Source organism: Anomalospiza imberbis, chromosome 3, assembly GCF_031753505.1.
Source record: "Anomalospiza imberbis isolate Cuckoo-Finch-1a 21T00152 chromosome 3, ASM3175350v1, whole genome shotgun sequence".
Taxonomy (NCBI): domain Eukaryota; kingdom Metazoa; phylum Chordata; class Aves; order Passeriformes; family Viduidae; genus Anomalospiza; species Anomalospiza imberbis.
In genome coordinates, this window is record NC_089683.1 from 93,080,388 (window position 1) to 93,097,260 (window position 16,873).

The 16,873-nt window shown below is 36.8% G+C and overlaps 1 protein-coding gene across 8 annotated transcripts in view; it reads right to left on the reverse strand.

Moving 5' to 3' along the window:
- Positions 1–36: 36 nt before the first annotated feature.
- SYT14 (synaptotagmin 14) overlaps positions 37–16,873 on the reverse strand; it is an 88,205-nt gene continuing 71,368 nt past the window's right edge. For 5 of the 8 annotated variants that reach the window (XM_068185796.1, XM_068185792.1, XM_068185795.1 and 2 more), the window contains 3 exons: positions 13,982–14,171; positions 10,836–10,892; positions 37–9,702 (listed from right to left, as the gene is read on the reverse strand). In XM_068185796.1, the coding sequence (XP_068041897.1) occupies positions 9,389–9,702; positions 10,836–10,892; positions 13,982–14,171 (561 nt within the window). In that variant the 3' untranslated portion in view covers positions 37–9,388. The remainder of the gene's footprint in view (positions 9,703–10,835; positions 10,893–13,981; positions 14,172–16,873) is intronic. The other 3 variants (XM_068185794.1, XM_068185791.1, XM_068185789.1) reach the window with 1 other exon arrangement.

Here is a 16,873-nt window from a genome sequence, read left to right on the forward strand (position 1 = left end):
GCACAGAACAACAGATGACCCCAGAAGAAAACTGTATAAAGTCAAACAGAATGATCACCTGAGTGTCTTTATTTGCCAGTATACACATCATATTTTTTAGAACATTGTCACACTGGTTAAAGTTCTCTAAGCAGAAGGTTCATGACATCAACAAAGACTGTGGGGTACAGAAAGGGAATTGGGGAAACTTAGGAAATTTGTAAACAGAGCCAAAATGTGTGTGAGGGCTAGGATTACCTTGCCAAAATTAAAAAAGATTTTTTTTCTTTAATGCAGACAGCAGTTCCAAAGGTTGACCAAACGTTACTATCTTCTGAACAGTGAAGTGTTTTTGTTTACAAGGTAATGAAATCCAAAGGAAAGTGACAACAAAAGGTTTTAAAAGTGATTTTTCCTTTTTTTTTTTCAAATACTTTCCAGCAATTAAATTCACATGCAAAAAGCTGATTTCACATACAGAAAATACTTTGAAATATCCAAAGTCCTCAAACTGACAAAAATACATTTCACAGAGATAGAGTAAACAAAATACAAATCCACAGCTGCAAAGTTTCAGATATGCAAAATGACTATTTTAATGTTGTGATAGATCCAAGGTTTGAAAATATACTGTAGCATGTTTCAATCAAACTAACATGGGATTGAAGTTACCTGTGCTGTACAGGTAAATAAAACTAAAACCAGCTGGCAGCATTCTGGCTCTCCCCAGAATAGGAATGGGATGTGTATGCTGAAAGTCCAGGATTTTTTTTACAGAAAGAGAACTGACAACATTAAACTTATCTTGCACACAGGAAACCCTCAAGATTAATACACAGTAGCACAAAAATGATAAAAGTAGTTTTTTACTAGGTAATAAGAAAGAAACCAAAACAAGTATCTGACAACACTCAGCTGGAGATACTGTAGATACAATGTGACACTTAATTATAAATCCCTCTGGGGTCTCAGAGTCTGACACACCAAGTGCAGATCTGCACATTCATTGCCAGAGCTGCTGCTTTCACCTGATGTGGACTGGAACGCCATGAAACGTATGTCTTCATCTGGATTATAATGACAGTTTCAAACAAAGTTCTCAGGCTTTAATAAGCTGCATAAACAGCTGCAAACAGTCATTTGCTCTAATTATGTTACTGTCAAAATGTAAAAAAAAAAAAAAAAAGGATTTTTAAAGGGGAATTTTAATTACTGCTTATTCAATTTAAAAAAAGGAACAAAAAAGAAAAGCAGCTCAAGGAATACTGAAAATCTCTGTGAATTCAGTCACAGGTATTAGTTAAGGGCACCAAGGTTCTGTACAGAAATGAAAACATGAAAACAAAAACAAATTCAAGAAAGGAAATGAGCACTTCACCTCTAAAACATTTAGCAAAAATGCCTTTTTTTTGGTGCATATAATTAGGAGCATGGTTGATAACACAACTGCAATGTACCCATTTTCTACAATCATTGATATATAAAAATAATTCTATGACTTCTGAGACAAACAGGACTTGCAAATATAATTTATTCCGGTTGAAACTGTGCTTGGTGTCTTAGATGTTTAAGGCTACACATGCATTGAAATTTAAGGAATTGCAGGGTGAAACAGTAGTTGAAAACTGTGTTATATTACAGAAGTTGTACAATGAAGGGACACTGGTAGGAAAGGTACATATGATGCAGCATCAGTCTGTTCCTGTGAGACCAGCATACACCAGATAATTATTGTACAACATCAGGACTTCAGACATGGGAAAGCCAAATCTGTTCTTAAAGCAGCACACTTGAGATACAGGTAGAACATGGTAAACCAAGCTAATCTGACAGCACTTACTGACTGATTTTTTTTTTTTTTTTGTGATAGGATTTTGAATAAAATACACCAAGAAACACAACCCAAACACTTTGCTACTGATACAACAATGCACATCCAGTCAGAAAAGAGGTATTTAGAATTCTCAGCTGGGAGTCACATTTACAGAAGCCTATTTTATATTCGTTAACAGAGATCCCTCTTATCATTTTTGTCTTTAAGTAATTGCAAGTCTAAACATTATTTGTCCAAATAATTAGAAAAAGGCTTGGTTCTTTGGTTAACACCATGTGACTTACATCAGACATGGGAATCAATTAAGAATAAACAGCCATATGATGAAGTTTTTTGGACGAGGGGCGGGGTGGGGGAGAGGAAGGAAAGGGGAAAACTTCAAATTCAGAGAAATGCATTGTGTTAAACTGAACTGCCCTTTGAAACCTCCTGGACTAGGAATAATCAGTTTAAGACATCTCTTCGGTTGCAGTGACATTACTTACACACCAAAACTTCAGTTTCTCTACATATTAAGTTTCGTACAAAAGAAGGAAGGCACCGAGTGCATCGGTGACGTACAGGCAGTATAAAAGTATGCAAGAAAATGCTACATACTGTATATTTCAGACCTTTTAGAAATGTGGTGAATGTGTGCTATCTCTATGCGATATAATGCTTCACAAATCCAACTCCCTATATCGCAATGTAAGAATGAATTAAAATGTGAAACACACTTTAATAATCTTGCTGGTAACAGCACAATTCAATATTTGTATTCACTAAGATCAGTTATTAGCTTATAGTCACCAGAAAAACAAGTTCAAAATCACTGAAGATCAAGGGAACTATAATCTAAAACTATATTTTGGGACAGAGCCAGCAGCCTTTACTCATGACAGATGTTCCACTAAGAATGGAGAGGAGGCTCAGTTTTACCACTGTTATTCATGTTAATAGCGCCTTTCTCTGAGACATCCCCAGTAGTAGATGGAAATGCTTACAGGGAAAGGTCCTACACAGCATGAAAGACATCTGGTTAAACCAGGACCTGAGTAAAAGGCAGAAGTTTCAGGCCCTTAGTCATTATATTAGCACTTTTGATTGTGTTAACAGTGATATAGCTTGCTCATAGAGCATTTAAATTTACATTGTTAAATCATCTTATATAAAAATAGGTAAGAAAGCTCTGTAAGAAAGTATATATACTATATAAGGAGAAATCTCTCCTTAAAAAAAGCAAATAAAGGGAAAAATTGAATAAAATGTTTCACTAATTACACTTTATCATGAAAATCACATTAAAAACATTTATCATAAACAAAACAGTACTGAGCACTAATGAACCTTGTGGTTTACTGGAAAGGACAGCAAACTAGCTGTATAGTAAAAAAAGACCATTGCTCTATCTCCTTTTTTGTAAATATTCCCTAATATATTCAGCTGCTTATAAATTTTCTTAAAATGTCCTAATAAGCCATTTGCAAAATTGACCATCAAAACTGGTTCCAAGCCCTGCTCCTTGGTTGTACTATGGCCTAGAGATTAAATCTCAAAGCTATGATAATATGCTTCTAGTTAATTCTGCAAATCCATTCAAATTCACACTCTGGAAATGAACCAAAAGTTAAAAAGCAATCCACTTTAGACCCTCAGCATGCAGTCAGTGTCCATGGGGTTTGCAAAACACAGAAAAGAATATATTGATACAATGGGCAAGACTCTTGTTCTCAGATACAAGAGAGAAAAGGATGACATTAATTACATCCCTGAATGTCCATGAGGTATTCCTTCAGTGGTATGGTATTACTGCTTCTGCTCTCCTGAGTAGGGCCTTTATGCCAGCTCGACCAGTAGATGCTTCCAAGGAAATGAATTAATCCTTCTTGATATGAGACAGCTTTGCCCTTTGTCTGAGCAGAGCTGTCTTCTGATCTTCATTCCTACAGGTGCAGTACCAATCACTTTCCTGACTCCTGGCCCATTCCTTAGCATAAGGACCATGTATCTCTATCGATCCAGCATAAGCCTGAACAGCAAAATGTGATCCTGCATGTATCAGGCCCATCCATTACTTCAGTCACACCACATAAGAACTAAGCTTGCCAGCACTAATAATTGTGCCATATTCAGGTAGACATAATATAAGCAGATACTCGTGCATAAGATTTCTGCATAGTCTGCAGAAAGGAAGAAACCCTGCTTGAAATTTAAGGAGGGGCAGTGATAAGTTCTTAAGGCTAAACTAATCCATGTCACTGTAGGACAGTTGGCACTTGCCCTACTCACCCAAGGCAAATAAAAAACCACCCACCCTCTACAAAATACACCGGTTTAGAAGCCACACAATGTCCACAGAGACTAGTGCTGCTCTGAATGCATGAATTCCACAACTCACATGTCACAGTTTGTCTGAGCAGGGCCCTCCGAGGGCCACAGGGTTCCAAGAGAGGAATATAAGTCACTGTTGCTGCTACTGTAAGAAGCCATCTCTTATTTTAATGCTCTTGCTCTCAGATGACATCTCTTCAATGGGTGTTGGTGATTCATTGACAAGAAAATGCTCCTGTGACTCTTCCCTCAAGAACTACCATCAGAACAAAGTAGTCTGAAATCCAGCTGTGATGTACTACAAAAGCTAGGAGTTGAGTTAGAGAGCAAAAAACCAGAACATTCTTGATGGCTCCTTCTAACAATAAATATTGCTGAATGTTCCAGTTAAAACGATCAAGATGTTTAGGGACTGCTTTAACATTTTTAATGTTAAGTTTTAAAAATATTTCAAAAGCTGAGGAAAAGAAGAAACAAAAATAAGAGATAATGATTAAATAACAAGTTTGTGACAGTATCTGGATGTTTGTTTTCTTGCCTCCATTCATAATTGAAATCATATTTGACTGTGTTGCAGGGGCCAGGCTGTACCACCCCTCTAAGCTACCAATCCTATTGCTCTTCACACCTTCAGGGTGAGGTCTGCTCTCCTCTTGAAGCTCCTTGCACTAACATTAATGGCAGGCAGGGATGCACATCAGTGGGAAAATTAAAAAGGATGTTTAACTGTTATTGAGAATTCAGCTTCAGAAGGAAGTCAAGTCTGCCTTACAAACAAGTGAGAAGCCAGGATTTTAAAGACTGCTATAAACATCTCAGCATTTTTTTCCTCCAGAAAAGTGTCATAAGTAGAGGGCTCAATACAAATCTGAGTTCAGTGAAAAGGCATTCTGTTTTTAGTTTCAAGCTGGAACAGCTCAGGCCAAGAGGCCTCCCCTCAAACCTCATTCCTGATCTTACCCCAGACTTTTTGTTAGAATTGGGATGTGTAAGAGTGATCTGTACTCAATTCCTACATAAAAATGTTTCCCTCAAAGAAGTTTTCTTCTTCTGGTTCACTATATTAAAACTGATGGTTTGCATTTCAGAAATCTTTGTGAGTTAGAGAGGTGACAGAAATTTTGTACCAGTACCTTAAAGTACAGAGTGTCTCCGACCTCTAAGGTCTAGTGACTGCCCAGGTAGCTTTTCAGGGCCATGGGGAGTTTGCAGGAGTGAGCCATTGGGGAGAAAAGAGAATAAATCAAAACACAAATACAAATTTTAGACAACAAAAGAATTGCTCCAAAAGTGTGAAAATGGGAAGGTACTGATGCTGACACTGCATCTCCCATCAAAATTAATTGTAAAAATTTACAGGCAAAAATATTTCCAATAGTAAATGCCATAAAAATCTTGTTTTCAGCTCAAGTATTTTCTAAATTGATAACAATGTTTAGCTCCCACAAAAGCACATATGTTCATTCCAAGGGCTCCCCAATTTTCCAAATCTAATTATTAACGAGTTTAGTGGACTTCCATTTCATTTAGAAATGGTGTCATATTTCTCCCATAGTAGAGCTTACACTTTGCCTTGCTTCTGACTTGCTTTGCAGTCAGACCTCACAGTGCAGCTACAGTGTGGACATCTCACATCCTGAGCACGAGGCAGCAGCATCATGGAGACCAAGCTTTGCATCTTTCCAGTGCTCCCCTGGTTCCCTGTGCCCCTGGCTGAGCAGGAGCAGCAGGATGGCTCTGCTGCCCTCCTGCTCCACAGGATGTGGGAGACAGTGATGTCCTGCAGGCATTGCACAACCTCTCCTCCTTCGGAGCAGTGATTCCACGCTGTCCTGCCTTTCACAGCCTTGCCCTTAACAGAAAGGAACTGACAAACTTTTTCACATTTATACTACTTTAGGAGGACCTATGTGAAATGTTGCAAGCACTAAACCAAACAGATCATATACAGAAAGGATGCAATACTTCGAATAATAGAATCTGTAGGAACGTCACTGTTCTACAACTATTAAAGGCTACGCTGACAGGAAACAGATTCAATTCAAGATCTGCAATTTCTACATGGTTTGCTGGCACAGAGAAAAGTAACTAATTTGATATATTTTTTCAAGTACTTACTGTACTTTTGAACAAAGGCAAACAACAAAAAGCTATGAAAAAAAACACAACTCTGGGGAAAGTATAAGTGCCTCTAATTTGTTACTGATACTTTGTTCTTCAGCAATTCTGTTCCATGCTTAAGACCTAACTGAATGCACAAAACCACACTGTGTGTGCAAGCCCTTATGTAGGGTTTAAAAAACCCACAATAGATGAAGGTAGATTTCAAATACAAAGGTTTGCATAAGCAATGAAAAACAAAATTACAAACAAATCAAATCATAAGAATAGGTTCTAGGAAGAAAAAACCAACATGACAGCTATTGGTACTACAATTAACCCACAAAAATCCCAAGGTGAATCCAATCATTGGTGTGACTGGTTTTGCACGGCAAATCCATGTTCTACTGTGTCAAAATTAAACATTCATTTCCATTCTTTAAACATTCAGTTTCTAGCCTCTGTACAGTATAAATCCAAGTAAACCAATCCTTCTTCTGCAAAGCACAGATTGGTCCTGGATACTTTAGAAAAAGTCCTAGAGAGAGATTCCTCTTTCCAAATGAGCCCAACACAGAGCACCATAAATCTCTGTTGTGTCTCAATTAAGATTTCAGTGCCTTGGAAATCTAAATGGTGAAATGCAAAGCTGAAGCAATGCAACCTACAAACAGAAACCCAAATCATGACACAGTTTTGTTTAGTTTGGTTCTGTATGAGGTCATTTGCTGCACCTTCCAAACTGACTTCTTCATTTGTTCTGTGATGATGTCAAGTATGTTCTCCACTGGAATTACCTGACCCAGTCCTTGCTGTTCAGTATTGTACATTATTTTAAATAACAAAACCTGTACAAAGAGACAACCATCAAGAGACAATTTTCAGTTTTAGGAAAGAGCATCTAAATATCCACAAACAGAATAGATAAAACCACTTCCACATCCAATGAAAAACTGCTTCACAACAGCTTCTACGTCATTGCTTCTATTTTATGGAAAGCTGAAAAGATTGTGAAAATTTGAGCATTTTCCTTTTGCATATTAAATTAATGCTGATTTTGTATTAAATTCTACACTCAACATTACATTTCTCAAACTGGACTAACAAAAGTGACTGAGAGAGACAACCTGCATTGTATTACTGCAAGACCATTCCTGTTTAAAGAGAGTTTTTGCATTATTTGTATTTAGCTTCTGAAATAAAGCTTCTGTAAATGAAGCAGCAGTGCAATATCAGGAGGAAAAAAAAGCCAAAAACCAAAGGTCTGTAATAATGTTTAAATCTTTAAATCAACAAAAACTGAAAGCCTGGCTCTGCAAATAAATCACTCTAACGACACCAAATAAACCAAGATGTGGAATTACAAAATCCTTTAAAAAGGACTTAATGAAATTGTTAAATAGTGTGAGAATTTGAGAACCATGTGAAATATCTTTATTATAGCATACGCACCATCCCCCGTCTCACTGTACTTGACTGTCTGTATACCCCAAAGCCAGGATTGTTCAAAGGTATTATAAAGGAATTCAAGAGGAACACATCTGTCCTAATGAGAACACTTGAGACTAACACAAATTGTCTCAACAAAATCCAACACTTACTCTTCTACCCACCAAGTGCTAGAACAGTCAGTGAGGTCTCATATTAGTAAGACATCACTTCCATTTATAAGAAAAAAGAAATTACTTGTTTTCTTTACAGGAACAATTAAAAACAAACAAAACTTGTAATTACAAGCAAAAAGAATATTTAAATTGGGAAGCTTTTTAAAAATACATTTACTCAGTAATGCACAATTTTAGTAATATGAATTAGATTCAGCAGTCAATAAATTAGTGCGAGTCCAGCTAAAGGCTTTGGAACAAATAGGAACCTCAGAAGCACTGATATTTCCCCAATTTTGGTGGATGCCATGAGTGTTTATCTGGTGATAGTGCAGCTTCTCAACTGCATCATTAGAAAGCTGTGTTTCTCAACCTGAACATAAGCAAAGCAAACTTCTATTTTGTGTGTGAACATTCGTTCAGTTGCTGGCAAGTCACTAGAAAAATAACTTACTGATGTTCTCTTCTTCAAGAAGAAAGGTAAAAACCCCTGGTCTGCTCTCTACTTCCAACAAACAGCGTATGGTAATGCCTAAAACAGCTCACAAGAGACCCAAATGGATACCTGTTTCAAGCAAAGCCATAGTATTTTGCACTCATTCAGAGTAGTTCAACTGCTGCTATTTCCTTCAGTCTTTCAACCTAACTTCCAACTGCTGACATTTTAAACAAACCTGTATCAATTTGTTTAATGAAAATATATTTTAGTAAAATCGTGCTCTATGAGCTTCCTACATTGGAATACATGAATAGAGGAAGTGCTTTCAACAGAAAGTTACATAGTTTTACAGTACAACCTGTCTAAGGAGTTTTGGAAGGGACCAAACTAATGATCTGGTCTCTTTGGATTAGGCAGAAGTACAGGCAAGAGGGAAAAACCCAATTTTTGCCATATATAGAGCTTGTTCCTGTCACAGATTGAAGAAACATTAGTTTGATGTCAAAGTTCACCTGATGCCCAAATGCCAGTATTTTTCAAACCAACTGCATATCAAAAAATGAAAATTTAGTTTACCAAGCTCCTGGAAAGAAACTCAGTGCAAAACAACAGCATATTTCTATTTGCTATATTATTAAGTGTTCTTTCACCTTTTTTTTTCTTTTTTTTTGCTTTTGCTTTACAGACCATTAACTTTTTCTCAAAGTGCAAACTATTGACCTTTAATCTGAATGCAGGCAGGTCAGAAGCTACAGTATTAAAGCAATACAAAAGGTACACAAGGAGGAGCTTACATTAATTTGGAGAACCTCGCACAAAATGTTTCTGAATTAAAAACCACAAAACAAACCCAAACAAATACACCATCAGGTGGATGGGAACGGGATCACTGTAGTATCTGTTTACAGCAAGGATCCTCTGACACCAAGGAAGTTCATGACACCAAGTGAAGATTCTATATTAAATCCCACCATTTTGCAGGTTGTGCATCCTTAACGATGGAATGTTGACCGCAATTTCCATTTTTTACTCCCACAGCGAATCTGCTGATGCGACCAGGGATGATCATCTTCCCAGGAGAACAAGCTCCCTTAGAACCACAGCTGCACTTTCTACCATCCATTACGATTCCAGTAAAGTATGCCATCTACACACTTGCTGTCCTTTAGATTCCTTCATTTCAGTCCAGTGGTTGAGTTCGTCTTCTCCTGAGCTGTTGAGACCTAAGGAAATCCAGCCTATCATCTCTTTCCGCTTCATGCTGCGCTTGTTGTACACGGACAGTATGAGCGTCACGTCCGAGAGCTGGAACAGTGCCACCTGGAAAACGAAGGTTTCCTTGTACACAGGGTTCGGCTGCCCTCGGCGGATTGAAGTTTTGCATTTGGACATCTCCTGCCCCATGGAGTTCAGCAGTGTTAACTTAACATACGTATCTACAAAAGAAGTCACATGGTGGAACGTCAGATACCTTGGAACCAAAGATTTGGAGAATGAGGTATTTACAGAGAGCAAGGATATGGTGTATACCAGGATGGCTGAACACAGCTTAGTTTAGACGCATGGAGAGGTGACAAGTAACAAAATATTACAAATGCACTAACAAATGAACTAGCTCCAGCACTATGTACATGGGTTAAGTTAAAGGTATACCTCATAATCCCCTTCCCATCGATCCCCCTTGTTTACTCTAAAAAAACTTAAATTGCATGAACACTTAGCAAGCTCCAACTAGCCACAACACTGTAAGCATACCACTGAAATTTCAAATGTGGATAAACAAAGTGGAATAAAGGCAATTAATGAAGAAAGAAAAAAAATTATGTAAAAATGCAGTGATGATATCAAAACAGCCAGGATAAAATGCTTAAGAATAATCTCTGCATGGATGTGGTTCTCATTTTGGGCTTTTCAGTTTTATTTATTTGGAAAACCAAAATGTAGCAAAGTGCATTCAAAGATGGCAGTTTACACAATACAAAAAACCCTATTATTTCCTAGATTCATGAAGGAATACATTTATTGCATGTTTAAAGAAAAGCAAGTTTTTGCATAATTCAAGATGATTGTTCAAAAAGTAGCTTGTATGGTGCTTTTAAGCATACATTTAAGAAGCTGATGCAAGTAGTGTAGTTATCACACATTATGTGTTAACATTTAGGTATAAACATTGTTTTCAAATGTCTATTTTCATTGGTCCAAAAGCACCAAACCATGCTCCTGCACTAGGATGCACATTTCATGAAGTCAACTAATTATAGGAAATATAAAATTCTATAAAACCATTTCATATTTAATTTTTATTCATATCTTTTCATATTAATGGATAATATCAAAAGGTTGGTGTTTATGTTAAAAAAACCACATTGAGTATTTTCACTTTGCAGGTACACTGAAACCCCAACATCCATAATCAGAGATAAATGCAACTTTTGCATTAGAGAGTGCCACAAAAAATAAACAGATACTTTTATAAACTGGTATGGTAGGCAGCTGTGGATATTGTACTGCTGGCAGGTTTCTTTTGCATGAAAAAGACAACATCCAATTAGTTTCTACAGGAACTCACCTCGTATTATATAAACCTGTCCACCTATCAAGTGTTTTAGACAACAGAACAGTCCATCTGACAACAGGGGGTGGAAAGCAGTAAAAGAAATAATGACCAGACGTCAATAGTTGGGTGAGAGACGATCAAAGGTTAAAGTTTAAGAGGAAACACTATTCACTGGAGTGGAAGAACATGAAACCTTAGCAGCATAGATCAGAAAAAGGACCGAACAAAAGGATTGATAGGTAAAATTCAATGAAATGGAAATTTTGTGCAGTTTTGGTGTAATCTTTAACAAAAATGACATTGCTTAAATAATGGGTTATCTTAGGACTAATAGACACTGGATTCTAAGCCACACTTACCATAGCAAGAATCCTGCAAATTATTAAGTTATAGCAGATTGGGTAGAAATCACTATATCCTTATCAAACCTTATGCTTTTTCATGCAAACTCCAGCATATTTAGAAAAACTTCACATTAAAGTAATTAAACTTCATATATTAAAAGCAATAAAATGCAAAATTATTGAACTGAAAACCAAGCTGGTTTTGCCCTTAGCTTTTCTAGTTACTGATACTTGATTGTAATACTTCAGTTCTTGAGTAGTGATGAACTTGGGCACAAGAATGATGTAATCTCTAAAAAGAGCTGAGCGTCACTTATATCTGAAATTCAGCAATGGATCTCTATTTAGGACGTAAAGATCTTGCTTATTAAAATCCACATATTTATGGATTTAATGTGTGTGTGCATGCATACACACACATGCATTTAATATGCAAAAGCTCAAACCCCGTTTCAACAAAACCTTAAGGAAAACTGAGAAGCATCTTTTTCTCAGGCAAAATATTAACTGTCACACAGAGAAACAGAGAAGACACATCCACTGTTAGTGTCTGCAGGATTTGGCCCATTTGCCTGTACTCAATTGTTAAATGAGTTACCATGTAATATAAATATGCAGTAGAGGAGCATGTACTAGCAAGAAGTAGAAATTTAGTATTTAGTTCATATTTGCTGCAGAAGCACTTCACAAAAATTCTTAAGTTCCCAAGCCCTAGACTACAGAAATGTGGGAAAGAGTAATTGCTTCCATTTCTATCACAGTTCCTCAATATATGAATGAAAACTGAACTGTTCACATATACTTTGCAGCACTTATCAGGATTCTGGACCACTGATAGTCCAAACAACAAATGTGACCAGGACATTTCTTCATCTTCATCATCATCATCATCCTCATCATCCCTACGGGCCTTGATTTTCATTTTGTGGAAATGATGGCAAAGATTGAGGCTGGCAGATGTCCGTGATGTATCCAAGAAGGAGTTAGGATATGGCAGTGGCATGGACCTGGGTTCAGGAGTTTAAAAGGTGCCACCAATGCTGGGGGCAGGGGAGGGGGATGGCACAAAACATCCCAAAGGGGAAATCTGGATTCCACAATATTCTGTGCATGGTTTTATCAGACCCAGAAAGTTTATTAGTTTCCAGCTTTCTAGAAACAGCAGAACTCCAAACCCACATTTGCCTTAACAGAACTGGACTGCTCTTATTACAAATAGCAGATCTTCCCCCTATCCTTCACAGGGACAAAAGGTAGCATGGAAGCTCTTCCCTCCAAAAAGGTTAGACAGAATATGGTTTTACAGAGCTATATGCCATGTTCTATACTCCTTTCTTGCAATCTGAAACATTTTTTTGACCCCAGTGACACTCACAACCATTAGCTACACAGCATGGGCTCACTGAGCACATTTTAGGAATTAGCATACAGGGGAATGAGCATCCCTGTTTTCAAAACAAGTACTGAACCCCTCCTACCTTGCATATTCTAAATATTAAATAAAAACTGGCCATCTCTGAGAATCCAGAAAGATAAGCACCTGGTTTTGCTTTAAGGGAACACACGATCTCTTCTCCCCCGTTAATTTCTTCCCATACCCCAGTGTCTTTGGACCTCTTTGGCTTTCCCCATCTGTTTCTATACTTTTTCTCCAAACAGGTGACTCTGGGGCAGCTACCCAACTATATAAAAGTATTAGAAATTCATCTATTGCCTTCCTTCTCTGGCCATGTTAACAAAGTCTGGCTCCATCAGTGTGAAAAGTATAGAGAAAGCAAAGCAGAGTAAGGTGAGCCAACTATGAATAGAATAAACACGGGTCAAGAAAATGAGAAAGAGGAGAGAGCATCAGTATCAACTCTGGCTTACGTCCTAAACTCTGAAGACAACGTGAGATGTGCAAACCACTTACAAAATGTTGGCAGTTTAATACATAATCCAGTAGCAGATAATCTGCTAGTGCCATACTAATCTGGGGCTCGAAACCAGAAAGAGTAGTTAAAACCTGAGCCTCCTGACAAAATCAAAAGGAACAGGTAGGTACTTCGTATTAACACTCACGTAAATCAGACACACCATCTTACAAACAATGAAAATTGTTAAAAAAAAAGAAAAAAGAAAAAGAAATTTGTTATTGAAATTTCTCAAGCTATATCAAAGAGCTAGAGCCAGTAATAACATTCTCTCCCTGTGACATTCCATCTGGCTCCACTTAAGAAGTATATAAAGTTCACAGATATTTCACACGTGTATTTTTGAACAAATGCTTGAAGACACAATTCAAGTCCTTTCTGATGGTGAACATTCCTCCTGTACAGTAAATATGCCAAAGGCTTCAAGTGGTTGCTCCTTGTCTTTACTGACATTCCCAAATTACATATATTACCACATATATACAGGCACACAGGCAATTAAAGACTGCAGTATCAACCCCTCCAGGGGCAGCAATAACTGTTCAGAATGTTTATATTAATATTAACTGGCATGTACTTTCTCTTTAAACATTGACTTTTTTTATTCTTGGCCTGTGATGTGAGGCATTAGTAATTTAGCAATTAATCATTATGATAAAGGTAATTTATTAGTCAGCCATCATGAAAAATTAAAACAGGCTTGTCAACTTACAATTAATATTTTGAATTTTAGATTTTTGCTATTTCCCAACTGACTAGAAATATAAAACATGAAACAGATTAGGTGATGATTGCTCAATTTCATTTTGATTGGGTAAGACTAAGTGATGAGATTGAAGTCCTTGCTACTGAGAGCCTCACCAGTACAGAAGCATTAGGATGAAAAAAGATTTTGACTCACTGGGTGGTCTGTTCGCTGCCAAGTTTTTGAAGTGGCTGCCTTTTATCACTTCTGCTGATAATCTTCCAGTTGTAGCATTATAAAGGAGGCCAATGAGGATTTCTGGAGCTGAGCCATGTACCAGTGACTGACAAGAGGAGGTACTTTCACTGCAGGACACTTCTGACATGCTCATTTGAGAGTCACAACCCTATAAAACAGATTAAAAGTTCTGTGTGTCTTATAGAATGATGTTACTGGGAAGTCAATTTTTACAATAATGCATAGAAAATTCTGAAAGCAACTTAGTCACAATAAAAAGTTTCATTCAGTCACCCAATAAGAAATGTACATTCTTAGTATATACTTAATTTGCACATGTTAGAGGTAATAATAAAGTGGTCTGAAATTAAAACAATTATTAGGTGCTTCATGATTAAGGAGAAATAACAGCAGAAGATGAAGAACAGCTTTTATGATCCCTATTTACGTCAATTTCTAAGGCAAGACCTGTAACATAATTTGCCAGCATCCTGGAAAACATTAAACCTTGGATCTTTTACTTTCCAAAAAATGGAGAACACCAGTGGAACCTTGAAGATAATAAAATGCAGAAAATTCTTATTCATCCTTTGTAAAGGTTATTCTATAGCCTGAGAATTTATGAGTAGCAAAATAACAGAACACATGCATTAGAAAAATGCACTCTGTCTAACATAAATTAGCTTACAAGGATTTTAACTGGATCCAGGGACACAGAACAGCAATAGTCCTGTTGTCTTGGGTGGGAAAGGAAGAATGCCACCCAAAGCTCAGGAAGCAATGCTTTAATTTCCACCCTGAAAGCTTCCAAAAAATTTTGATCATTCATGCATTCTCACTACATCACATCTTTAATGTGAGCTTCTATTACTAATTTTTATCATTTAAACTCCTCATTACTGGACTTAAAAAAAGAAAAAAAAATACACTTTCTTTACACTGCCATGCTAATCACACCATGGCTGTTCCTATCTTTATTTGCACTGGCACATAAGAGTGGTACCACAGAAAACAAAAAACTGAATAGCAAGTAGCCCATGGAATGACAATGTATTTGATAACTGAGGAGAGACTTTTGAATTATCAGCACATCCCTTCATGATTCTCTCAGAAAAAAATGTAAATTGGGTCCACACATTTTTCAAACACGGTTTGACTTATTTGGGAACTGGCATCATTCTTCCAAAGAGTCATGATGATATTGTGAAGCTGATTCTTCCAGATACCAAATGTCTCTATCATTTCCAGCAACACCTGACATGGGCATAAGATCAGACCTAAAACCTAAATAGCACAAATCCTCATCAAGATAAATGTTAACTTTATAAGCAAGTAACTTCAGCTGACGTACAAAGCCCACATGTATTATAGAAACTCAAATTATAGAAGACATGATACATACAATAATATCCCTTTTATTGACATTTTAAATAGTTATTTTCAACAGAAATTTCCTAAAAGTCTAGCAGAAGTTTCAAGTAGCAATCCAATTCCTCATTAATAAACTTTCACTGTTGTTAGCAAATGTATTCTTACTACTGAAGAAGCACCTCAACAAATTTCTCTGATTTCCCTCTCCCAAGCTGCTAATTCAGGATTTTAAATCTTTGGTTATTTCTCCAACAGCTTTTTATTCAATGGCAAGAATAAATTTCAAACTGCTTGCAAATTGTTAATTGCTGAAAATGAATTACAAGTATACATTCATTCTCTGATTCTTGTCATTCATAGAACAGGAAACTTTTGATTCCTAACTTCAACAGAAGGAACAAAATGGAAAGTTTAAAAGGAAGATGACTTCATTCAGCAGTCACAGTATACACTGCACACTTGAAAGCCTCAGCCTGTCACAACAGCAGATATTTTAAATATCTGGTCCTTTAAAATTCTAACACATTATCCCCATGGTGCTTATTCACCTTATTTTTTTTTTGAGCCAGGAATTTTAGCACAGTCCACCTGCCACTGTTCAAAGCTCAGGTCTCAAATTTGATTGAGATAATGCTGCAAGCCCACCAAAAAAAAAAAAAAAAAAAAGATGTAACACAAAGAAGGCAGCTGAGTAACATTGTCCCCAAATCCTCCAGGGGCTTTGACATGCTGAGAGAAGGTGATGATAGCGCCTTCTCCTAACTGGGATTTATTTGTACAGTTTACTGATGTCCTAAGAGGGACTTAGAAACCAGTTTATGACAGAATCAAACTCACTACAATGGGTGTCAGAGTAAGGTTTAGCCTGTTAAAAACAGCGAATAGTAAATGAGTGACTACTGAGTGGAAATGAGTCCTGAAGTACCAGGAAAGAGAAGACAAGTAGCTTCTGATTGCTATAATAGAGAAGGAGGAAAATAACTGAAAAATCCAATGTGCGGTATTCCAAAGTTATATAAGCATGGGCTAGAAACACCATTCCTTTACAGCAGAATCCTGAGTAGATAGAAGACTGCCTTTTTCAAGGCCAAGCAAAAGGATCTCACCAGCTGAATGGTGGGTTGAGAAGACCACAGTGATGCTTCAGAACTCTAAGTGGATGGAAATGCAACTAAATGACTGCACCTTAGAAGTGTTGCACAGAAAGAACTGGTAGATATAAGCTAGATGAAAATCTGGAGAGAGCATCTAACTTAAATATTCTGCTACAAGATTTTCTAAATCAAAATATTTTTGCAGGTTTGAGAAAAATAAATGTAGTTTATTCCTTATTTTATAATAAATTTATGGATCTTCTTCCTACAAAACTGTGGGGACACAGACAAGACATTAAAATAAAGCAATCAAGTCCACTAAAGGAAAAATCTAAACAGCACTGTTTTCCTTTTCACTCTAAAATAAACAAAACTTCAATTCATTTTGTTTCATGCTGACCCAAAT